The sequence below is a fragment of the Phocoena sinus genome, chromosome 7 (assembly GCF_008692025.1).
Source record: "Phocoena sinus isolate mPhoSin1 chromosome 7, mPhoSin1.pri, whole genome shotgun sequence".
In the NCBI taxonomy this organism is placed as follows: Eukaryota; Metazoa; Chordata; class Mammalia; order Artiodactyla; family Phocoenidae; genus Phocoena; species Phocoena sinus.
The window spans coordinates 47,664,114-47,691,173 of NC_045769.1; the positions used below are offsets into that span (position 1 = coordinate 47,664,114).

The 27,060-nt window shown below is 36.9% G+C and overlaps 1 protein-coding gene across 2 annotated transcripts in view; it reads right to left on the reverse strand.

Annotated features, from left to right (window-relative positions):
• Window positions 1–310: 310 nt before the first annotated feature.
• FAM171B (family with sequence similarity 171 member B) overlaps window positions 311–27,060 on the reverse strand; it is a 66,752-nt gene continuing 40,002 nt past the window's right edge. The window contains exons 3-9 of one of the 2 annotated variants that reach the window (XM_032638412.1): window positions 26,090–26,182; window positions 22,945–23,103; window positions 14,294–14,464; window positions 11,022–11,138; window positions 5,492–5,615; window positions 5,030–5,252; window positions 311–4,872 (exon numbers count right to left, since the gene is read on the reverse strand). In XM_032638412.1, the coding sequence (XP_032494303.1) occupies window positions 4,684–4,872; window positions 5,030–5,252; window positions 5,492–5,615; window positions 11,022–11,138; window positions 14,294–14,464; window positions 22,945–23,103; window positions 26,090–26,182 (1,076 nt within the window). In that variant the 3' untranslated portion in view covers window positions 311–4,683. Of the gene's footprint in view, window positions 5,253–5,491; window positions 5,616–11,021; window positions 11,139–14,293; window positions 14,465–22,944; window positions 23,104–26,089; window positions 26,183–27,060 lie in introns of both variants that reach the window. The other variant, XM_032638411.1, reaches the window with a different exon arrangement.

Sequence of the window (27,060 nt, forward strand, 5' to 3'; positions counted from 1 at the left end):
GATCCAGCTCTCTAAGTGTAAACAGCCTTTGTGTCATCATTTAGTCTTTGGTTTAAAGTCAAAAGAAATTTTTTTGCAGGGGCTGTGGGAGGGTGTATTATAGCATTTCTCCTTTAGAATATAAAACTGCAACTACCTAAATATCTATCAGATTATCTTGAAAAGTATTCTCATTGAATGGAAAAATAATGTCTATACTCAGCTTTAGTAGTAAAAATGTGAACCTTGGAGAACGTGAAATACAAAGAGAAATCAAGTTCATTATATAAACAAAGGGTATTCAAATATGTTTATTTTACTGTAGGGAGTGTAATAAAGAAAAAATAATTGAATATCCACTATATTAAACAACAGTTTAGGGAGGAATGTTTCATAGTTTACCCAAAATAAAACAATGCATCAAGTACATTTTTAGATTTATTTTATTATCTTTACTGAACTATGTTTAACATTTTTCAAATCTTCAGATTGTTAACAGTTTTCAGCAGTAAATATCCTAGTAATGGCACTAAGTACACTGAAATGTGAGATTCCTCTGATGAAAGAATACAAAAGATAGAAACACTTGGAAACAAGAGAGCAAAATGTCAACTCTAGGTCTGAGATGGAAATTAACATAGTCAAATTCTTTACAACTCTAGTACATGGAGAAATGAGTACTTCATTCCCTATAAATGAATATGTAACTTGGAGCTTCACCTTCCTGGGAAGTTTTGAGGGACGAAATTTGACCCACAGACCCCTAAAACTCTATACTATGTATTGATACCAGAGGATTCAAACACATAGAAAGTGATCTGAAAATGACTGCCAAAGCAAAGAAGTGCTTTTATTCCTCAATACTGGTGACCTTCGTGGTATACTGTGTATTATAAAAGGGCATAATCCCTATACAACTGCATAAATGTCATAAAAATGGATTTTATAAATTCAAGATAATATGTATTCAAAAATACATATAGCTGGTGCTTTAGTAAACGAACCCATCAGTTAATTAAGGGATAATTTTGCCTTTAAGATATATCCAAAGTATATATAAAGGATCCACAGATGTTAACAATTTGTGACCAAAATTCTCAAGGTTTTCATTTGCAAAAAACTTAGTTTTCAATTTAAAAATTTTAAGAAAGTTGTGAATATTGCAGGTTTATTATCACTTGGGTTAAGAAAAAGTAGATGGCTTCAGCTTTTTAACAGGAAATTCGTGAACTACTCACAAATGAGAAGTTACACATTTTGTTTGGATCATTAGAAAAGATAAATTGCCTATACTTCCCAATTGAGAACAGAATGTGCAGTGTATAAAAAAATAAGACTTTATTCTGAAACCAAAAAAAGTATTTCTAGAAAAGCCCTTGGGGATACATCTTCTCATTTCCTTTATACAAGAATGAGTAAGTGGCATACCTGAATGGTATACCCTTATATCAATGTGTGTATTCCATTACCAAGATAAGAGATTAAACATTTTTTTTTTTTTTTTTTTTTTGTGGTACTCGGGCCTCTCACTGCTGTGGCCTCTCCCGTTGCGGAGCGCAGGCTCCGGATGCGCAGACTCAGCGGCCATGGCTCACGGGCCCAGCCGCTCCGCAACATGTGGGATCTTCCCGGACCGGGGCACGAACCCGCGTCCCCTGCATCGGCAGGCGGACTCTCAACCACTGCGCCACCAGGGAAGCCCCTAAACATTTTTAACGGTGGGGAAAATATACACTTAAAATATTGAAGTGCAATATATTACTATATAGTTTCTAACTTCATTCCAACATAAACAATGTATCAATATAAACTGGATTCAAACAATAATTAAACACACAAAGAGATGTCACTTGCATGCAAAATTCATTGTTCCAACGTGAAACACGAGGTCTATATTTTTAATTAATAAAACGGCACATCTGTTTAATTTGGCTAACAGAAAGAAAATGCACATTTAAGAAAGATGTTATCATATCCTTCTAATAAAGCAAATCTATATCAAAGGCACTTCAGCAGAGCACTAACTCCTTAACCTTTTCCAAATCGTTTTCATTTATGCCGCTTTTACTACATCTTTCTGTGTAAACCAATAAAAAGCCGCTTCTAATTTTGGACCTTATCACTCCCCCCCCCCCAAAAAAAGTAAATCTAGGTATTATCCAAAACATTTATCTCTTTCATGGATTGGGGTAGAATATAGCAAACTTTTGCCTAGGTCTTAAATTCTTCGGGTTAATACAGAAAGGTAGGAGTGTCATCTGACATGTTAGATGCTTCAGAAGTGGTTGCAGGAAAAAACTGGCTGAAGTCTACTGTCTTGGGGAAAAAGCTGTTGCCTTTTGTTGTATATCTATATAATTTGACTCAAGCTAATGTGGCTAATTTTAGTTCTTTCAACTTGTTTATGTGCCTTGGGTCTCTATGTTGCTTCCAAGTTAATTAGTAGGGCATGAGAAATAAAGCAATTTAGTTTCATTTTTTCCCCAGGGGAAAGGGAAAGCTGCTTCAGACATCTGTCTTTATGGAAATTAAGAAAAAATGGGTGAGCTGATTTTAATTAACAAAGAGCTTCATTTTTAGGACATATGAATGATAATTTGGAGTTGAAAACACATAATTAAAAACAGCTGTTGAATGTGTTCACACTGAATTCTTTGCTATGATGAAAAGAATATGAATATATGACTTCCAAACTTGGAAAAGATGTTATATAACTTAAAGCATTTAAGTGATTTAAGAAAAATCTTTTACTTTTCCCATGAAATTGAAACTGTTTTTCCCAAACATTTTTTATGAATGTCAACTGAAAAAAAAGATCTGGATCTACACCTAGTATCATGAAGGTATTTTTGAGTCTCAGGGAAATGGCGTTTTTTTTTTTCTGCTTGACATTTCAGAAAATATTGAAATATTTACTTCCTTTAGCTCCACATATTTTAATTTTGAGTGTTCATAAGAAACTTTCAATTCATTGATTTTTTAAATCAAGTTTAATAGTGTTTAAGTGACTAAATTTTTTTAAATAGAAGAAATACCTTAAAACTGATTTTAGCCTACATGTATCAGTGAGTCAAACTAAAAACTGGGGAGGGGGAGGAATGTTTGGGTTTCTTTTTTTTTTAGATTGGTAAAAAGTTTTCCTTGACAGCTAAGCTCACTTCACTTTTGGTGATGGGGAAGGGGGTAAGACATTTTTAAATAAAAATTCAGTATCAGGGCATTCATTTCTCAGATTTCTGAATAAACTAACACCTTTTTATTCTGTGACGTTGTATCCAAAAACAACCAAAGAGCTGGCATTTCCCTCTCTAACAACCAAGTAGCTTCTTGCCCATCTTATGTGAGTATGGAATTTACTTTTGGGTTGATAACAATACACATGCTGTTTAAAAAAGAAAGAAAATGAGGTTTGGCCTTTGAACTCTAGAATAACATCAATCCAGAATATTTATCAAGTTATTTTCAAGTATAGGCAGTGGAAAACATGATAGTAACATTTCACAAGAATATGATACCTGAAGAATACAGTTTCATTTCTAAACATTTCACAGGGGTAGTCATCAAAGCAGAAGCAACATTTTTTAGTAGTACACTTTTCACTGTTATTCTTCAGAGTCAGGACTCAACTTGCTGACTGAGCAACATTTCTGGATAACTAACATCTTGAAGCTATTTTACATTTTGAACTCTTGGATACTTCAAATTCATCACCCAAAAATAAATGAAAAGAATAGGCCAGAAAAAGCATTCCTTGGTATCTTTCTTTCTCTCACTACTGAATTACCATTTTACTATTTACTCTGCTTGAGACATGTCCAGGGACCATGAGATTGCTCAGTCTCAACTTCTGCAGAAGTTCATACGGCAGTTTACAACAACAAGCAAGACTAAACAGCACGAGACAGCAGAGACACGACCACTCTTGGTGTTAATTGATGGGAATCAGTGGGCGTTCCTCTCGCTTCTTCCAGATATTAGTCTTGCTATCTTTTTTGACGAGTGGTGGTCTTCCCCTTTTTTTAGTGGGGGATATATTGGCTTCAAAATCTTCAACGGTGCTTTTTCTTCCTGGGGACTCTTCCCCAGGGTGCTCCATGATAGCTCCACTCCCTCCATCTAGGAAGTGCCTTAAAGCTGGGTCCTCAGGGGAGCAGACAGTGGTTCCACTCTCACTACTGCTCAGGTCTAAATCTTCTAAGTAAAGGATCTTAGGCTGATGCATACTTTTGATGAACGTTTTTTCCCTCTCCAGTTTTCTACTTGAGTGGTGCTCATTCATGTCTACCCCAGAGTCCAGACTCGTGTCGTTGCTCTGGGCTCTCTTGCCCTTTTTCAGGTCTATGAAGGAGTGCCTCACTTGTGCGACTGGCTTTCCATCAAGAGACACAAACCAGGCTCTGGGATGGGGGGAGGGCTTTCCTTTGGACAGTTCTAGGAGGGTCTGTTCTGAAATTCCTTGAAGCTCTGATGAAAAGGGAGTCATTACAACAGCTTCATTTAGTGTTCCAGGAACAGAAACAGATTCTAGTAGGCTGTTTGAATACCGGCTCCAATCTGAAGTTTGGGATGGCAAGCTCTGTTGACCTTCGAGTGGGATATTCTCTTCCCTGGCATCTGGAGGCTGTACATGAGAATGCATTGGCATTTTGGGCAATGTCTGTGTAAAGTTCTCTCTATTTACTGGTTCCATCAATTGGCCATAGACTAACTGTCCCTTTCTTGGCAAAGTAGCTGACTTAGCAGTATGTAACTGCTCTGGAGTGGAGAAGAGGTCAGATGTCTGAAGGATGGCAATGGGCTGGCTGTAGATATGCATAAGCTGTTCTGGAATGTGAGAATGCCCATACACATCTTCACTACCTGTGAGATACCTCTTTTCCTCTTGAGCATCACCTAGAGATGAAGATATATTGTTGTTAATATGTTTAGGTTGTTTGGACCCTACACTGGGCTCCAAAGACTGAGCTGGGTTTCTTGAGTAATTATTTTGATTGACTGACAGAAATGAAACATCTTCATTGTAGATTTTTAAACTGTCCCGAGTTTTTACCATGGAAACTCTTTCTTCTGCTTCTACCTTTGATGGTTCCTTTTTCTGAGGGTTGTACGAGGAGCTTTTGGCACTGAATAACTGTGACTTGTCCTCGGTTTTTAATGCAACTTTGACTGAACTGATGTGATTTATGTGAGTTGTTGAAGTTGTCTGGTCTCTCTTGAGGACCTCAAGTTTAGTGATATTTCTTTCTCTTTTCTGTGGAGTACCACACTTATCCCTAGAGTAGAAGAGAAGGCAAAAAAATGTTTAAAACTTATCTAGAAGGTTTCATTTTAAAAAATCATCTCATAATATGTTTATTAATATATGCAATGCTACTCTAGGAATATATCCATTTTTATTTTAATCTACATATTTTAAAGATCAAACCATTGATTTCTACTAACATTGTAATACACAGACATGATACTATAACCTGATAGTCTCTGTGTTCATACACATTAATATTGTTCTTACCTGCAATAACAAAGAAGTACAGCAAAAAATCCAATGACAATGACTATTGTTCCTCCTAATATGGCTGAAAGAAACACTGTGTGGTAGGCAGTTATGTCCTTTGAATCTCCATTTATACCTGACCCTAAATGGTTCAAAATAAACAAAGAGAAAGTATATTATTTTAGGTCAAATTTTCAATGTCCTATCTTGGGCAAGGCAGACTAAATATGTGTATACACAGTTGTATTTATTTGCTCCCCTCCCATGGCAGGCTTCCCTGTGGGTGGACATTACTTTCCCTACCCACTTTGGGCTTAATCAATTGACTTGCTCTGCCCAGTGAAACGTGAGCATCTTAAATGAGGCCGCCTGAATGGCCTGTCCTCTTGCTAAGGTCCTCTACTATGTGAATAGTATATCCCAAAGTTTTGCTATTCCTTCAACCTAGGTTCTGGAACGAGAAAAAAATGTTGAGCTGAACCAAGCCAAGCCCAACAGTCATGAAGTGAAAGCAACAAACAAGTGTTTGCTATCGTTAGCTGCTGAGATAACAGGTTTGTTTGTTACTGATGGCTGAGTATTGCAGAAAGTGGCAGCGAGATGCTGAACTGCTGCTATGACAAAACCTAAAATGTGTGACACTGGCTTCCAAGCCAGGCAGTGAGGAAACTGTTGCAGGAGGCAATAAAAATGGTGGCCCAAGCCATGTGGTAGCAAAATATTTGCTGGCATAAACTGGGAGAAAATATTTCTAATGACAGCTTTGTGCAAAGAGGTTTTGAGATAGAATGTAGTGAGTGTTGACTATGATTAGCTGCATTTGATTGAAAAAGAAATTTTAAAGATAAATTCAAAAAGAATTTGCCAAAGTAAGCAGGGATGAAAAGGACCAAAGAGAATGCAAAAACTGGGGGACCTGAAGAATTAAAAGTTGCAACTTTTAATTGCAGGCTGGACTCCAGAACAAGATGATGCTATGATCCCAGCAAGCTAAGCCCAGCAGCGGCACAGGTGAGCCATTATTCTTCTTCATGAGCACGTATAGACAATGAGCACATGTATACAGTGCTGTTGTAATTAGCTTAACTGCAGTAAAAGCAGACTAAGCACTGGGATGATCAGTGCAGGCTATGAATATTCTGCATGAAAATAAATGCAACTTATCTATCTTGAGGTAATGTTTCAACGTCACTAAGACCTAATTTTGCTCAAAAATGTATGTAACAACAACTCTACTGATCAGTGTCAACTGGATTTTAATATGTATTCAAGGTGATGAGACATCCGATTTTCTGGTCATCTTGACCATGAGAAGATGTCCAGCATGAAGCTTTCAGCTTCACCAAGGACATTGGAAAGACTAAGGATCACGAGGCCTTTAGATCCTTTAACTTTTGCATCATCTAAGTTGATTAAAGTAATAGTAATATTAAAGGATTTGGAGAAGCAGTGTTGTGGTTATGCATTCAGACTTTAGAGCCAGAATGCCTGAACTGGAATCCTGGCCTCACCCTTTCTTCCTGTGAGGTATTGGGCAGGCTTCATTTACTTGTGTCTCAGTCCATAACTGTCATACCTCACCCATGTGGGTTGTTACGAAGATTAAATGGGTCAATATGTATAAATATTTACAACAGCGCTTAGCACATGATAAGCACTCAGTAAGTGTTAGCTATATTATACCACTGTTGTTAAATGAAACATCAAGGTTATAGAACAGGCACTTCAGTATTGGCCATGCTTTCCTATATGGTAATTGATAATAAAATGTTTATCATATTGAATAGGCAACCAAGCACAGCATCGCACAATATGAAATTTCTTCAAACAGAAAAGAGATAAGAGTAACAATTCTACCTACAGATTCTTATTCAGGATCCAGAGCTGCAACAGAGTAAAGTTCGGCTATTAACTGGGTGAAATTCAACTTCTTCTCCAAAAGAATATTGAATATATATTTCCACAATAGAGTAATGCTAACAATTTTCACTCCACAGAATTCCAACAGAACTCACTTTTGGAATTAAGAGGCTGACATTGTTGCATCTGTCCCAAATCTTATAGGTATGACAATAGCAAAAAAGCATACATCTGCATGTGTGTGTGGGCGCACTGGGTGTACATGCGCATGCCCAAAAGGGGTTAGAAAGGTAGAAAATTATAATATATTTTCATTCAAATATACCTGAAAATGCATGTTTAAAAAAAGTAATGGTACTTGTTTAATAAATTCTATACTCAGCCACCTACTTACCTGTAGCAATCTGTGAAAAACCAACTGATTTTAATTTCTTGCACTTAAACAGATTTCTAGAATTCCTTGAAAAAATATTAAGATTTACTTTAAAAACAGATTTAGTATATTATTAACCAAATTATAACTAAAGTAGCTCTAGCACACCAGACACTAACTGGCCCATCATAGGACCAATTTTGAGTTTACTGTAACACTCGCACCCTAAAATGTTTAGGGACATTAGTGATCCTCATATCCAACTTCCGCAATTTAGAAAAAAGAAAACTAATACTCAGATGGGTAAGTACCTATTTCAAGCTTACCCTGTTAATTACTGTCAAAGCCAGAACTACAGTCAAGTTATCAAGTTATCCATATTTCTCGTATGGATTTTTCAACACCATCACTAGAAGGTATCTAATTCAAACTGAACGGGAATCCCACACTTCTATGTTAGTACTCTGATTCACACAAAATCGTTCTTGACATATAAGCTAAAACAAAACTTCCACCTATTTTAGAAAATTATTTCAGCTTTTATAATTCATAGTCATCTTGTATAGATTGGTTGCTTCAGGTATATTTTCAGTGGAAAGCACACTTCTCTATAAAACTCAAGTGCCCCTTAGGTCATTTTTGTTAGAAATGAAAGAACTTGGATTTAGCTGAAGTATTAAATATTGTTCTTTTTCATCTTTTCATCATTTTATAGTTGCAAATCTAGAATGGGATATGGTCAGAGAGCTGGCAAGACTGCATGATATCTTGCACCATGAAAAACAAAAGTAATCACCCTCTGGTTTCTGAATAAATCTCATAAGCACTAAGTTCAAACAAAAACAGAACATCCTCTTGATCGTAATGGTTAATATTAATAGCTCATATTTCTTCTATTGAAATACAAAATTTTAGCTTCAATGAAAAAAAGTCTTGTTACCTTGCATGGTTTAAAATTCAAAGGTTGTCAAATGTAAAATGAAAATATCAAACTATTTTTAAAATTGCAGAAAAAAATCAAAGCCTAGCAAAGTTAGCAGATAAATTGCTAACAAAGTTAGCAGATAAATTGCTACAGAGAAATGTATGTAAAATATCATCCACATCCTGGATCACGGTGTGCACTGGGACTATTCCTGAACAGCATGAAATAGCCAGGTTGCAGCTGCCTTTCAGCTGGGAACCAAGACACTAGATAAACCAAAAGAATTTTCTCTGACACATGATTAAAGATGAAGGAATGACATATGCATTTGCCTTTCACACTTTCCCTAAACTTTACTAAAATGACACTGAAAGCTTTGTTTTTCTTTTTTTATATTATTTTTTTTCATCTTGATTGGAGTACACTTGCTTTACAATGCTGTGTTAGCTTCTGCTGTATAACAAAGTGAATCAGCTATATGTATCCATATATCCCCATATCACCTCCCTCTTGACCCTCCCTCCCACCCTCCCTATCCCACCCCTCTAGGTGGTCACAAAGCACCGAGCTGATCTCCCTGTGCTATGCAGCTGCTTCCCACTAGCTATCTACCTTACGTTTGGTAGTGTATATATGTCCATGCCTCTCTCTCGCTTTGTCACAGCTTACCCTCCCCGCTCCCTGTGTCCTCAAGTCCATTCTCTACGTCTGCATCTTTATTCCTGTCCTGCCCCTAGGTTCTTCAGAAACTTTTTTTTTTTTTAGATTCCATATATGTGTGTTACCATACAGTATTTGTTTTTCTCTTTCTGACTGACTTCACTCTGTATGACAGACTCTAGGTCCATCTGCCTTGCTACAAATAACTCAATTTCATTTCTTTTTATGGCTGAGTAATATTCCATTGTATATATGTGCCACATCTTCTTTATCCATTCATCTGTTGATGGACACTTAGGTTGCTTCCATGTCCTGGCTATTGTAAATAGTGCTGCAATGAACATTGTGGTACATGACTCTTTTTGAATTATGGTTTTCTCAGGGTATATGCCCAGTAGTGGTATTGCTGGGTCGTATGGTAGTTCTATTTTTAGTTTTTTAAGGAACCTCCATACTTTTCTCCATAGTGGCTGTAACAATTTACATTCCCACCAACAGTGCAAGAGGGTTCCCTTTTATCCACACCCTCTCCAGCATTTATTGTTTGTAGACTTTTTGATGATGTTTTGTTTTTATAAATAGACAAAAACCCATAGGTTAAGGCAGACTGAGATAAGAGACAAGAGCAACAAGATGCTGACTGCTGGAAAGTTGACTTAGCAGAGCTGGCAGCAGGGAAAGCCAAGAATTATACCAGTGAACACCCAGATGCCCTAGAAAGTGGTAGCAGGTCCATGATGCAACCAGTCTACACTACAGTAGGTCAGAGTATTTCTTTTAAGATGAATTAATGGATGAAACATGCAACCAGTCTACACTACAGTAGGTTAGAGTATTTCTTTTTTTAAGATGAATTAATGGATGAAACATGCAATGTTTGAGTATTTTGAGATAGAAATCCTACATCTTGAGTTGTGTTTAAGTACAAAGTAAATAGATAATTTGATACCATGTTAAATCTAGGAAAAATGAAATACTTATTTCTCCTAGAATATGAATAGGCCATTCCTAGCAGATAGCTCTTGGTCTTTGTCCACCTTCTGTGCATATGTCAGGCCACTCTCCATTTGAGCTATTTATCTCGGAAACAGTCTGGGGACACTATTATTCAACAGCCCCTCCTCCTCCCCACCGCAGCCCCACCAAGGAGAATGCTCACGACCTAAGTCTGGGCCCATCTAAATTCCACATCTCTAGAAAGATCAGGAACAGTATGAGGAAAGGACTGCAAAGGGTTAGTATCAGCTGTTATGAAGCAGCAGTCTTCCAAAGACAGTCAAGTAGGTCTGCTAACTGGGCCCTCTAGGATTCCTGCCTTTTATAATCTGCTTCTTCAGCTTTCCCTAGGATTCTGCAAACTCCCTATATCCTAACACATTTTTTTAATTATCTAAAATCTATTCCTGTTTTTTGCAACCAAAAACTCTAACTGATCTGGGTAGAATTTATTCATAAAAAGTAAACTAAGGAAATTCTTGATTTGAATACACTTCATACTTCAGATTCATCAGGTATTACAGCTACAAAGGACCTTCGAGTTCATGGAATTTAATCTTTCCTGATACACATGGAAAAAATAAAATAAAGCTGAGATCAAGAGACTAAAAGCTTTTTCCAGTGTCATACAGTAAGTGGCAATGCTCAGAATAAAATAGGAATCTCCTAATATCAATTTCAGCATGACTATTTGGACTTTTTAAAATTTACTCTTTGTTTCATTTTTACCATACCTCTAGCTCCTGGAAGTGGAGCTGCTATCCAGTAGCCCAAATGAGGTGCCTCGTATGTCCAAATTAAATGATTGTTATATTCCTTGACCATTCCCCGGCCATGATTTACCCAAGCACCTACAAAGGAAGGCAAGTAAAAAATACTAATCAATTAGTTTATATATCTTTAATGCTGATAGGAGTTTGCTGATAGTCATGTATAGAATACTTTGCAGGACTTTTTCAAAGATTATGAAAACTGTGGCAATATATTATCATGGGATAATATATATATATTACATCATAATACAGTACATATTATATTAAATAGAATAATCTGATTTGTTAAGACTAAAGGAAATAAAATCAATACTAATAAACTAAGGATATAGATCTATTTAGGGAAATCATGACTCCAAATAGTGTCTACATTGTGCATATTGAGATATGTCTTAATAAGAATGTGAGTAATTAAATCCAAATTTATCAACAGGTGGTTGTTACCTATTCTGGGATTCTGATTAAACACTTATAGTCTATGTTTTATGGCCTTATTATTTATTAAATACTGTTTTGTTCTAGTACTGCTGGCATGGCTCTTTTAGAGCTCACTTTTTAAAAACTTTTTTAAAAATGCTATTCGGATTCAATTAAATGTTATCCACAGAAAAAAGCATTCAGTAAAGCCAGTATCTTTTATGAAGTCCAGCATAACAAAGCTATTTATAAGTTTGGTGTATAGTTGTATTTGGTTTATTGGTTCCTTGTAATGATGTATATCTATAACATGTAAAACAGTGTTTTTAATAAGGTAGACAAACTTGGAATTATCAGAATAAGTCAACCTACTGCTTTTTAAATAGTCACATTAAAACTAAGCATTACGTATGTGACAAATTAATTCAAAAATTTTGCCACTGGAAGGTACATTAGAGACAAAAGCCTTTTTCAGGAGAAACAATCAGAAAGCAGAACTCAAAGAAGATATTCTTCTTTAAAGTGTCTTAAAACAATTCTCTCATTCAACAAATTAGGAAATTGAGGCCGGAATAAATTAAATGATTTGTTCAAAATCACACTGCTGGTAAATGGACCAGAATCCAGGTCTTAGAGCTCTTAATCCAATGTTTAACAGTAGTATACCACTGTGACATTGTGATTTATAATAAGAAATATATATGTGGTCTTAATCCCCAGTCCTGGCACAGAGCTCCTAAAACCTCGGAATTTCCTATGTGATAAGGTCCAAAAAGGTGGAGAGTGTCTTTTGTTGTTCATAACAAGCTGCTTTCAATGACACCTGAGTTTATGTTAATGAGGTGAATTTTGGAAAGTCCCTGTGGATAGGAGGCTGGTTGCCAGAGGAGCCAACCACGTGATCAGAGTTGGACCTTTCATCCCCACCCCTACGCACCCCTGTAGAGGAGGAAGAGGGGCTGGAGTTTGAACTCAATCACCAGTGTTCAACGATTTAATCAAGCATGTTTATATAATAAGGCCTCCATAAAAATCCCTGAACTCCAGGGTTTAGAGAGCAGAGTTGGTGAACACGTGGAGGTGCTGGGAGGGTGGAGCACCCAGAGGAGAGAGCACTGAAGCTCCAGGCCCTTTCTCCCATACCTTGCCCTGTGCATCTCCTCCATCTGGCTATTACCAAGTCGTACCCTTCTATAACAAACTGATAATCTAGTTAGTAAACTGTCTTCCTGTGAGCTGTTCTAGCAAGTTATCAAACTCGAGGAGAGGGTCATGGGAACCTCCAATTTATAGCCAGCTGGGCAGAAGCATGGGTGACAAGCTGGACTTGCAACTGGCCTCTTGAGTTGGGGGCTGCAGGACTGAGCCCTTAACCTGTAGGATCTGACACTAACTCCAGGTAGAGAGTGTCTAAATTGAATGAAATTTTAGGACACTTATTAGCTCGTGTTAAGAGTCCTGCTTGGTACAGAAAAAACACCCTCACATTTGGTGACCAGAAGTGAAGTTTTAGAAGAAGAGTTTGTCCCTTCCAACTACCATTGTTACTTATATAGTTTCCAGTTTTTCTTAAACAATAATATACCCATGTTTTTATCTTCTATAGTGAACATGTGTGTGTTTGTGCCTCACTACCTACCCTTCCAGTTACAGTGAAACCTCATTCCAAATCTCCTTTGAGGATCTACTGCTCCCTATTCTCAGTCCACATGACTACTTTAGGGCTCCAATCCCAGTTCCAACACATGACTTAAGCCTAAATAAATTTGTGCAATCTATTTGCAGACCACAAAGATTGGTTCCAAGATGGGCATGCAAACCCCATTCTACAAATGCAGTGAATCCAAGGGCTTAGGTAATAGCTACTAGGAAAAGAATTTCTCTTTCCGTTGGACTTTAACCTGGGTAGTATATAACCTGGGTAGTATAAAGTGAGAGCACCTACAGCCTTCTTGACACTCAGAAGGGAAATCCTATTCCAGAAAGGTATCAACACAGGAAACAGATGAGAAAGAAATCAAGTCCTGCAAAACTGTCTAGGTTGTGTAACATGACTTAACCCAAGACAGTTCTACCCCTGGACCCAGTTTTGGACTGATCATCTTTTCTTGTTTTTGTTTTTTGGTAAAGATTCCCACCTTATTTACATGGAAACACAAGAAAACCAAGAGAAGCAGAAGGGGAAAAAAGTGCATCCAGCTGCTATTTAGGAGGCTAAACTCAGGGAACAAAATTGGTACGAAAGATTTTTTTTTGGAAAATAATCTCTCTACTCTCTCTCCCTCTATAAATATAATACACATACATATATACACACACACATATAAAAAACAGTGTTATTTTCATGAAATTAGCATATATTTATCAATTGCTTTAGCCAAGCTTTTATATATAATTTCATATTTCCTATCAAAACAAAAATAAACTCATTTGAGCAGAAATAATTTTAAAAATTTTATTTCTGCTCAAAATATAAAAACATGGGAATATGAGTAAATAATGCTATCTTAAAATGTAACAGTGATATCCTTTTCCCACAATTGTATTGTTTTAATCAAAGTAGGGTCACTTTTCGTCATTAACAAAGTGCTTAAAATTATAATATTACTGATTTAGTACTCTACTAAAGATAAAACATTCAAATATAAATATTTTAATGTTTTAAATAATGCATATTAAAATTTAATACTGTATATAAAATATAGAAATTTTATTTGTCAATTATACCTTAATAAAGATGAAAAATTAAATAAAAATATAGAAACATATTTCTAAAATATTCAAATATTCAGAACGTTTTCACCTAGCTCACATACCTGTGTTCATATCAAATGTCCAGGCAGGTATGTGATCCCCTGCAGTTATACCATTTGTACGTAGAAGTGGGAGAGAAATTTGAATAGAGCCATCCACCTTTAATTCTTTTCCTCCAGAATATATTTTCACACATATTGCAGCAAGAGGAGTCAGTTCATTGCCTTCAAAACCTAAAAACAGAAGACAGTTCATTAAAATCATATGTAAAACACAAACTGTAGTTATGTATTAACAACAGACTAATATGGGCCTAAAATATCTAGTTCCTCTATTTCACCGAGGGTTATCCATTTTAATATCAAATAGATACTGGATTCTACTTAAGGATTTTTAAAGTATATAATATATCATAAATAAATGCTATACTTATGTAACATTGACAAATCAGTATGAGCCTAAAGATCAAATTCTCTCTGAGTCCTCTGATTTAAGGTCACTGGAATCTAATTCAATGTTTTTAAAAACCTACAAAACCAACAGGAAGGCTGCCTCTCTGAGGGGGAGACATTTGAGCAGTGGCCAAATGAGAAGGTGCCATCCATGAAGAGACCTCAGAGAAGAGCCTTCCAGGCAGAAGAAACCAGCACAAAGCTCCCAAATCGGAAGTGATCTTGGCATGTGTAAGAAAGAAAGAAGCCTGGAGGTCAGAGAGAGATGGAAATAGCATAGCGCCTTGGAGGCCATCGAAAGGAATCCTTATTATCGCTGCCACCGAATCTGGTATATGTCTTCAGTTACCAGACAGGGCAACCACTGGCTTATTGGAAATCTTCTGTTAAATGTAAGAGAATTAACCTTTGCAAACGTCCTGAAACTCTAACCATAAGGTAAGCAAAATAATGCCATACATATTCTGTAGACTAGTTGCACTGGTCAGTAATGCACTGTAAAAAGTACTATGTAATCTGTAAGTAATTATAATCTCTTTAATCAAACTATTTATAAAGCCAGCTGGCTTTCTTAACTCCACCCCTCAGTTTTATACAGCCGGTGGCTTCACATAGTGAATGCAGCTGAAACTGATGAAATCAGCATCCCACCGTTTGGGATAAGGCCAACTCAAAGAAGAAAGAAAAAAGAGTCTGAAAAACAATGAGGAGGAAACTTTCACAAAGAATTTTCATACTCGTACAGCTCTAGAACCGTACGATCCAGTAGAGTAGCCAGAAGCAGCATGCAGCAATTTAAATTTAAATGAAATGAGCAATACAGTTTCTCAGTGCACTGGTTATGTGTCAAAGCAATACAGTTTCTCAGTGCACTGGTTATGTGTCAAGAGCTCAACAGCCACATGTGGCTCAGCAGCTACCAGACTGGGCAGAGCAGAACACTCCCATTTGGCAGCACAGCTCTAGAACTTTGAAAATGTTAGCAGCATTCTCAGGACAATTGAAATGTTTAATGAATAATCTCAAAAGCAGGTGGTAAAGGAACGCTGAAGGGCAGAGCACATTATGACTCCTTCCCACTGAATCTAATGAGTGTTGTTCATAAAAACCCTCCAATGCACCATGAGCTTCATTTGCAATAGTGTATATATTGGTACCATTCTTGTGATGTTTTTATTTTGAAAGCATCCTGTAACTTACAACTGGAAAACTTTGGCAGGTATCTTAGATTGGCTTCCTCAAGAAGCAAACCCTGAAATAACAATATGGAGGAAGCACCCACCACTGAGGGAATGGAGGAGTAACACAGAAGAAGGAAGCCAACACAGGATGTGTTAATGAACAGGTGTGTATGCGTTATGTGCTCTTTATCTGTCATTGGTTGAGAGCTTGCCCCTTGTGAGGGCCAAGTCTGCATCCTGGACCAGGGAATGCCCTTAGGCAGAGTCACAGATGTGTGCAGTAGGAAACATAGGCTTGTAACAGAAGACAGGGTCATCTGGCTGGGGTATCAACAGCATCAGCTACAGCAAGTTAGGAAAAAAAAGAAAAAAAAAGCCTATCTAACCATAACATCTATATGCTTATTACTCTAATTTCTGACTACTCCCCAAACGACATGGACCAAAAATTTGACTCAGAGGAAACCATAAAAATTACATATTGTCTGAGGTGATTTTAAAAACAAACAGTGGAATAAATAGAAGTTAAAAAAAATAATTGCCAGGGGACATTCAAGATGGCGGAGGAGGAGTTAAGATGTGGAGATCACCTTCCTCCCCACAAATACATCAAAAATACATCTACATGTATGTAACAACTCATACAGAACACCTACTGAATGCTGGCAGAAGACCTCAAACTTCCCAAAGGGCAAGAAACTGCCCACGTACCTGGCCGTGTCGCTAACAGGGTCTTGGTGATCTGTCTGGGTGTCAGGCCTGAGCCTCTCAGGTGGGAGAGCCAAGCTCAGGACATTGGTCCACCAGAGACCTCCTGGCCCAGCCTCATGTAATATCAATCAGCAAGCGCTCTCCCAGAGATCTCCATCTTAACGCTAAGACCCAGCTCCACTCAATGACCAGCAAGCTCCAGTGCTGAACTCCCCATGCCAAACAACTAGCCAGACAGAAACACAACCCCACCCATTAGCAGAGATGCTGCCTAAAAAGTTCACAGACACCCCACAACACACCACCGAACGCAGTCTTGCCCACCAGAAAGACAAGATCCAGCCTCATCCACCAGAACACAGGCACCAGTCCCCTCCACCAGGAAGCCTACACAACCCACTGAACCAACCTTACCCACGGGGGGAAGACACCAAAAACAATGGGAACTACAAACCTGCAGCCTGTGAAAAGGAGACCCCAAACACAGTAAGTTAAGCAAAAGGAGAAGACAGAGAAATACACAGCAGATGAAGGAGCAAGGTAAAAACCCATCAGACCTAACAAATGAAGAGGAAATAGGCAGTCTACGTGAAAAAGAATACAGAGTAATGACAGTAAAGATGATCCAAAATCTTGGAAGTAGAATGGAGAAAATACAAGAAACGTTTAACAAGGACCTAGAAGAACTAAAGAGCAAACAAACAGTGATGAACAACACAATAAATGAAATTAAAAATTCTCTAGAAGGAATCAATAGCAGAATAACTGAGGCAGAAGAATGGATAAGTGACTTGGAAGATAAAATAGTAGAAATAACTACCACAGAGAAGAATAAAGAAAAAAGAATGAAAAGAATTGAGGACAGTCTCAGAGACCTCTGGGACAACAATAAATGCACCAACATTCGAATTATAGGGGTCCCAGAAGAAGAGAAAAAGAAAGGGACTGAGAAAATATTTGGAGAGATTATAGTTGAAAACTTCCATAATATAGGAAAGAAAATAGTCAATCAAGTCCAGGAAGCACAGAGAGTCCCATACAGGATAAATCCAAGGAGAAATGCGCCAAGAGACATATTAATCAAACTATCAAAAAATTAATACACAGAAAAAATATTAAAAGCAGCAAGGGGAAAACAACAAATAACACACAAGGGAATCCCCATAAGGTTAACAGCTGAGCTTTCAGCAGAAACTCTGCAAGCCCGAAGGGAGTGGCAGGACATATTTAAAGTGATGAAGGAGAAAAACCTACAACCAAGATTACTCTACCCAACAAGGATCTCATTCAGATGCAATGGAGAAATTAAAACCTAAGAGAATTCACCACCAACAAACCAGCTTTACAACAAATGCTAGGAACTAGGAACTTCTCTAGGCAGGAAACACAAGAGAGGAAAAGACCTACAATAACAAACCTAAAACAATTAAAATGGTAATAGGAACATACACATCAATAATTACCTTAAATGTAAATGGATTAAATGCTCCAACCAAAAGACACAGACTGGCTGAATGGATACAAAAACAAGACCTGTATGTATGCTGTCTACAAGAGACCCATTTCAGACCTAGGGACACATACAGACTGAAAGTGAGGGGATGGAAAAAGATATTCCATGCAAATGGAAATCAAAAGAAAGCTGGAGTTGCAATTCTCATATCAGACAAAATAGACTTAAAACAAAGACTATTACAAGAGACAAAGAAGGACACTGCATAATGATCAAGGGATCAATCCAGGAAGAAGATATAACAATTGTAAATATTTATGCACCCAACATAGGAGCACCTCAATATATAAGGCAAATACTAACAGCCATGAAAGGGGAAATTGACAGTAACACAATCATAGTAGGGGACTTTAACACCCCACTTTCACCAATGGATAGATCATCCAAATTAAAATAAATAAGAAAACACTAGCTTTAAATGATATATTAAACAAGATGGACTTAATTGATATTTATAGGACATTCCATCCAAAAACAACAGAATACACTTTCTTCTCAAGTGCTCATGGGACATTCTCCAGGGTAGATCATATCTTGGTTCACAAATCAAGCCTTGGTAAATTTAAGAAAACTGAAATTGTATCAAGTATCTTTTCTGACCACAATGCTATGAGACTAGATATCAATTACAGGAAAAAAATCTGTAAAAAATATAAACACATGGAGGCTAAACAATACGTTATTAAATAACCAAGAGATCACGGAAGAAATCAAAGAGGAAATCAAAACATACCTAGAAACAAATGACAATAAAAACATGATGACCGAAAACCTATGGGATGGAGCAAAAGCAGGTCTAAGAGGGAAGTTTATAGCACTACAATCCTACCTCAAGAAACAAGAAACATCTCAAATAAACAACCTAACCTTACACCTAAAGCAAGTACAGAAAGAAGAACAAAAAAAACCCAAAGTTAACAGAAGAAAATCATAAAGATCATATCATAAATAAATGAAAAAGAACTGAAGGAAACGATAGCAAAGATCAATAAAACTAAAAGCTGGTTCTTTGAGAAGATAAACAAAATTGATAAACCATTAGCCAGACTCATCAAGAAACAAAGGGAGAAGACTCAAATCTATAGAATTAGAAATGAAAAGGAGAAGTAACAACTGACACTGCAGAAATACAAAGGATCATGAGAGATTAATGCATGCAACTAATTATATGCCAATAAAATGGACAAACTGGAAGAAATGGACAAATTCTTAGAAAAGCACAACCTTCCGAGACTGAATCAGGAAGAAATAGAAAATATAAACAGACCAATCACAAGCACCGAAATTGAAACTGTGATTAAAAATCTTCCAACAAACAAAAGCCCAGGACCAGATGGCTTCACAGGGGAATTCTATCAAACATCATAGAAGAGTTAACACCTGTCCTTCTCAAACTCTTCCAAAATACAGCAGAGGGAGGAACACTCCCAAACTCATTCTGTGAGGCCACCATCACCCTGATACCAAAACCAGACAAAGATATCACAAAGAAAGAAAACTACAGGCCAATATCACTGATAAACATAGATGCAAAAATCCTCAACATAATACTAGCAAACAGAATACAACAGCACATTAAAAGGATCATACACCATGATCAAGTGGAGTTTATCCCAGGAATGCAAGGATTCTTCAATATATGCAAATCAATCAGTGTGATAAACCATATTAACAAACTGAAGGAGAAAAACCATATGATCATCTCAATAGATGCAGAGAAAGCTTTCAACAAAATTCAACACCGATTTATGATAAAAACCCTTCAGAAAGTAGGCATAGAGGGAACTTACCTCAACATAATAAAAGCCATATATGACAAACCCACAGCCAACACCATTCTCAATGGTGAAAAACTGAAACCATTTCCACTAAGATCAGGAACAAGACAAGGTTGCCCACTCTCACTACTATTATTCAACATAGTTTTGGAAGTTTAAGCCACAGCAATCAGAGAAGAAAAAGAAATGAAAGGAATACAAATCGGAAAGGAAGAAGTAAAATTGTCACTGTTTGCAGATGACATGACACTATACATAGAGAATCCCAAAGATGCTACCAGAAAACTACTAGAGCTAATCAATGATTTGGTAAAGTAGCAGGATACAAAATTAATGCACAGAAATCTCCTGCATTCCTATACACTAATGATGAAAAATCTAAAAGAGAAATTAAGGAAACACTCCCACTTACCACTGCAACAAAATACCTAGGAATAAGCCTACCTAAGTAAACAAAAGACCTGTATGCAGAAAACTATAAGACACTGATGAAAGAAATTAAAGATGATACCAACAAATGGAGAGTTATACCATGTTCTTGGATTGGAAGAATCAACATTGTGAAAATGACTCTACTACCTAAAGCAATCTACAGATTCAATGCAATCCCTATCAAACTATCAATGGCATTTTTCACAACTAGAACAAAAAATTTCACAATTTGTATGGAAACACAAAAGACCCCCAATAGCCAAAGCAATCTTGAGAAAGAGTATCAGAGCTGGAGGATTCAGGCTCCCTGACTTCAGACTATACTACAAAGCTACAGTAATCAGGATAGTATGGTACTGGCACAGAAACAGAAAGATCAATGGAACAGGATAGAAAGCCCAGAGATAAAGCCATGCACATATGGTCACCTTATCTCTGATAAAGGAGGCAAGAATATATACAATGGAGATAGACAACCTCTTCAATAAGTGGTGCTGGGAAAACTGGACAGCTACATGTATAAGAATGAAATTAGAACACTCCCTAACACCACACACAAAAATAAGCTCAAAATGGATTAAAGACCTAAATGTAAGGCCAGACACTATCAAACTCTTAAGAGGAAAACATAGGCAGAACACTCCATGACATAAATCACAGCAAGGTCCTTTTTGACCCACCTCCTAGATAAATGGAAATAAAAACAAAAATAAATGGGACCTAATGTAACTTAAAAGCTTTTGCACAGCAAAGGAAAACATAAACAAGACCAAAAGACAACCCTCAGAATGGGAGAAAATATTTGCAAATGAAGTAACTGACAAAGGATTATTCCCCCAAATTTACAAGCAGCTCATGCAGCTCAATATCAAAAAACAAACAACCTAATCCAAAAATGGGCTGAAGACCTAAATCAACATTTCTCCAAAGAAGATATACAGATTGCCAACAAACACATGAAAGGATGCTCAACATCACTAATCATGAGAGAGATGCAAATCAAAACTACAATGAAGTTTCAGCTCACACCGGTCAGAATGCCCATCATCAAAAAATCTACAAATGATATATGCTGGAGAGGGTGTGGAGAAAAAGTAACCCTCTTGCACTGTTGGTGGGAATGTAAATTGATACAGCCACTGTGGAGAACAGTATGGAGGTTCCTTAAAAAACTAAAATAGAACTACCATACAACCCAGCAATCCCACTACTGGGCATATATCCTGAGAAAACCATAATTCAAAAAGAGTCATGTAGCACAATGTTCACTGCAGCACTATTTACAATAGCCAGGACATGGAAGCAACCTAAGTGTTCACTGACAGATGAATGGATAAAGAAGATGTGGTGCACATATACAATGGAATATTACTCAGCCATAGAAAGAAATGAAATTGAGTTATTTGTAGTGAGGTGGATGGACCTAGAGACTGTCATACAGAGTGAAGTAAGTCAGAAAGAGTAAAACAAATATCGTATGCTAACACATATATATGGAATCTAAAAAAAAAGGTTTTGAAGAACCTAGGGGCAGGACAGGAATAAAGACACAGACGTAGAGAATGGACTGAGGACATGGGGAGGGGGAAGGGCCAAGTGAGAGAGTGGCATGGACATATATACACTACCAAAGGTAAAAGAGATATCTAGTGGGAAGCAGCCGCATAGCACAGGGAGATCAGCTCAGTGCTTTGTGTCCACTTAGAGGGGTGGGATAGGGAGGGTGGGAGGGAGATGCAAGAGGGAGGGGATATGGGGATATATGTATATGTATAGCTGATTCGCTTTGTTGTGCAGCAGAAACTAGCAAACCATTGTGAAGCAATTATACTCCAATAAAGATGTTAAAAGAATAACAAACCTTGTAAAGTTTTAGCAAAATACACTGTATTTTTCAAAGTGAAAATACACTGTACTTTTCAAAGTGAAAAAATAATAATAAAAAAATAAAAACAGTGGAGTTTGTTAATTGCAACAACTGGTAGAAATGGTAGAACGAGTGTGGATGTACAGAGGGAAGATACAGTTTTTACAGGTGTCATTCATAAGTTAATTGTTAAATAAAGTGTAAGATTCCATCATCTTTGTAATGTAGGTCATGACAGCCTTATGTAAGTGTACTAGTGCTGCTGAATATAAAAAGTACTTTTCAGTATTACCGTTTTACTCAGAGTATATCAAATATATTTGAAAAGAAAAGTTTCTAGTTGCTTACTCTAATCTATAAACTTTTTTATATCTAACAATTATTGACACTGCTGATCAATTTGAAAAGAATGAATAGGTCAAATTATAATATATGTGTAAACTTCTTAATCAAATTTCCACTTTCAATATTTTTTAATTTGCACAATTATACAATAATCATTACTATTTTCTATACCTTGATTACCTCCTTTGGATAAAAATATCCTGTAAATTAAACTCTCTATTAATTTGAAATAATGTATGCAGAAGACTGGTATAATCTTTCATTGGATCAAAGGGACTGCCTATAAACACTTTAATAACTATATTTATGTTTCAAAAGTGACATGTCTCCTCCAAAGCTTAAATGAATTTCAGACATCTAAATAAATAGTACTTGATGAGAGATTTATGTACTGTTTTTATAAATAGATTAGATTATAAAAAATTAGAAAATACCTGACTTATTGAGAGTAATTCCAGTCGTATACAGAAAATTATCCACTTTCAAAAACTGTTGTAGGACTGTAAGGTAGCCTGTAACGTTGCTAATGTGATGGCTGTTGGGTAGTCTAATTAAGGCTTTTGAAAACTGAACACTTGGTTGAGATTTGGCATCTGGAAAAAGGAAACCTCATTAGCAAATAGACAAAACAAATGCATATTAAGCACAGCACTATTGGTCAGGACATTTTACTCTAAGTGAACCAGTTATTTCTAAAACATTACTGACATCTCCTAATTATAATTATTATTTTATATTCAGATCTGAATAAATAAGAAATGCCCCTTTCTTTAGATCATACAAGGCATCTTTAGCCTAGAGAGTGCTTGATTTGCTTGCCCAGAATTTCTTCACACCCTTTGAGTTTCACTCTAGGGAACCACACATTGACCCATGTGGTTCACTTGGGGTTTCATTTCTGTAACAAGAGTAGAGGTAATGGTGCATGCCAGAATGGGCTGAAACCAATCAAAAGCAACTCATTATCCTGTTGGCCACAGTGATTTGTTGAACTATGGGACTTGTGACAACCACAGTTAATGAGATGCAATGTGAGTTTTGCTTGGACTTCTAGGGGAAAAGACCTTCTATTCCCCACTAGATTTTATGTGAGCAGATATATGTCTGGGAGTTGCAAAAGCCATCTTGTGACCAAAAATGAGAGCTCCTTTGAAAATGAGACAATATTTAAGGACCGGAGAGTTGAGAAACAAACAGTAAAACTAGTTCTCAATTATTTCAACTGAAGCCCTGATCAAGCCATGTCTAAAGTTGGTCCCATTCCTACACTTATCAATCATTTGAGCAATAAATAAGTGCTTCCTTTGGGCTTAAACTAGTTTCGGGTTGGGTTTTCAGCAACTTGCAACAGAAAGTATCTTTGATGATAAGCCATATACTTAAGTGGGTAGGTTTCTGCATCAGGCAATTAAACATGCATTAAAAGTTTTTCAAATGCCAGGCATTCAATTTATAAATATTATCTCATGTAAATAACTTTGAATTGACTATCCTCTAATTTATCGAGAACCCAGGGAAAATATTGATTTTTTTCTGTATTCAGCAGATCTTTAACAATTCAAGGGTCAACTCATATCATTAAAACTAAAAATTATCAGAAACAATCAGTTAAGTTCTTAGGATGAAAAAAGTATCCATTTTTAAAGTTACATGACGATAAAAAATAAACTATACACTGACTGAGAATTATCTTACGTTGTTTTATTTATCATTTACGTATGAAGCTAGAAAAATGGTACCTGGAAAATAAACAGTTAAGGGATATAAAGGAAAAAAACAACACATCTATATTATCCTTGTTAAATTGCTTTGAGGGAACAATGTAATACCTTTTGATCCCTTACAGGTACTATCTACAACTTACTTTTTTAAAATGTGTGGCTTAATTATGATGAAAATCCAAACTTCTTTACAACTGAAAACATGTACACTAAAGGAAATGTCCAACTGAACTTCTCTAAGGTTTTACACATTCCTGAAGTTCCCAATTTTTGCTGCTCCTTTTACTACAAATATATTTACACACAGGCCTAACACATTTTTCACTACACAAAATGAACAACTTCCTGATAAAATCTTAGAAGGAAAAATATAAACGTTTTTTGGAAGTTAAGAAGTGAGCATGTGTACTTTCCTAAGGAAAGATTTAACATCATCAGAAACATCCATCCTTCCTTGGTTGGCCTCACCAATAGGTCAGCTCTTAGGGAAATGAGGCAGTAAAAGGAATTCCAGAGGGCTCACAGTGTTCTCACAGAGATGGGCACGTGGCATGTGCAGTGCCACCCAGACAGACGAGAGCTCACCACTGCTTCGTACAGTGGCAAAGGAGTGGTACATGAACATGCTCACGCTGACCCTTTTCATATAACCCAGCAGAAATTACAATTTGTGATGGGGTTTGAAGAATCCAGGAAGGAGTAGGATGTGTCAAGATAAAACCAAAACAAACAAATGAAGCAGGACTGTGGAGAACCTGATTTCACTAAGGTCCCAGCCGTGTACAACGTGGCCTCTCTCTGCAAACATGTAGTTCCTATTTACTTTCCACCTTTCATACGCAACGCTACATCCACCCATTCTGCCATGCACCGGCAAACTCAGTGCAAGAGTAAGAGATTCTACTGCCTTGCTCAGTAAATTACTCTAAGATTAATCAAGCCCTAGTTAATTTTTTCCAAATGATAGTGTTAGGCTTTCTTTTTTAATACATTAGGACTAAATAAGATAAGCTTCTGAAGATGAAGAGAACTTCAAAAACAGTTCTTTTTACCATGACTCTTGTATTGGACTTTGAGGTTTTCTGCCTTTACCAGTCATTCTTATTATGCTTTAGTTCTCAACATTAATTTCCCAAAAGAAACAAAAAAGCCAATTATTGTCATTTATAGAGGTTTTACATAATATGCAGTTAAGAGTCACAAAATGCTGGGACTAGTTAAGGGGGTGAGGAGGTGAGGTAAGGATAAAACTATCATCTTCGTGGTTGGTAAAGCAGAGCTGGAGGACACAGCTTGAATCAGACCCCAAATCACGCTTCCCGGATTCCTGCCCTTGGGATATGTGAGTGGGGCAAATCATGTCTGCCAAGCAGATACTTAACCCCCCAGCCTGAGACCCTTCCCACACAGGCAGCAAGATTAATGTCAGAAGCAGGAATGAAGGTGACCTGCAAACTAGAAAGCCCCAGAGATCTGAGTCCTTTTCCCAATTTCACCAACCACTAAAGCTCAGTGAGAGATGTGATTTGGAAGGCAGTTCAGGGACTCTTTCCAGTACTTCTGCAAGTCAGATGTTCTACTGGGGGTGGCTAAAATGGTAAAAGAGAGAATGATTCCCACTACACACACACACACACACACACACACACACACACACACACACACACACGCTACAGTTTGATAGTGAAATAAGAATCAGTTCAGATCAACTTATAGTCAGTACTAATCATCCCTGATCAACTTAGATTTTTCCCACCTTATAATCAACACTGATCCACTGGTGAAGAAGTACAGTTATACAATACAGTCACAATATAGTCTCTTTACTTACTAGCTAAGTAAGAAGTGGTGTACTTACCAGCTAATTTTCCAGTAATTAAAACAGTGTCTTCAAATAGCCATATATTTGCTTGGCTTTGCGGGAACAGTGAAAGTGTAACTGATGAATATACTGTGAAATATAGCATAATTAGGATATTTTATTAGACATGGGGGGGAAAACTGGGACAAATATAGTTCTGCTCTGGCCGGTCCTAAAATTGTGGGGAAAAAGAAATTCTGTGATGAGAAAAGCAATTCAAAACAAAGGAAGAATGCATGTATAATATGATGGAGGAAAAAAAGGAACATAATAAAGTGAGACGATTTGGCATCACTATTTTACTAATTTTTTAAATTTTTGTACAGTAGTTTGTACCAAGGTGACTAATAATGTTCTCTAACTAACCCCAGATATATTTGGTCAAGTTAAATGCTTAAACAACCCTCTGCTATTTTCTCTATATAATCGTTATTTATTTCCTTCTTATACTGAATAATTTTTAAGCCATTTTTTCCTGGCCCCATGATTCAAGGTTCTCTCAGATGAGGAGTACATCCACTCTTCTTTTTTAACTTCCCATACAAAGGTGCAGTGCTCTTCTTCACAGTGTGGTTCGCCAAACAGACTGTGCTTTGCCAAAGGAAGAAACAGTTTAACACATAAAATGATCCAGAGGCAACCTGTAGTAGTAGGGAGGATGGGGCTGGACCCGCCTACAAGAGTAGGCACCTGAAATGCCTGGTGGGATGAGTAAGTGCAGATCCCCTGAAAGATAACTAAATTCTTTCAAGATCAGGAACAAGAGGCAGGGACAGAAGACCATCGTTTTATAAGCAAGACCAAATCAAACAACCTGACCAATCCTGCAAAAGAAAAATAAGTTCTGAGGCATCACCTAGAGTTCAAGTTCTCACTGATCTCTATCCTCCATGCAATGCAAGTAATTATCAACAGAAATGATACAAACCCTAAATCACTTAAGAAAGGATAAAACACACTTGCATGAG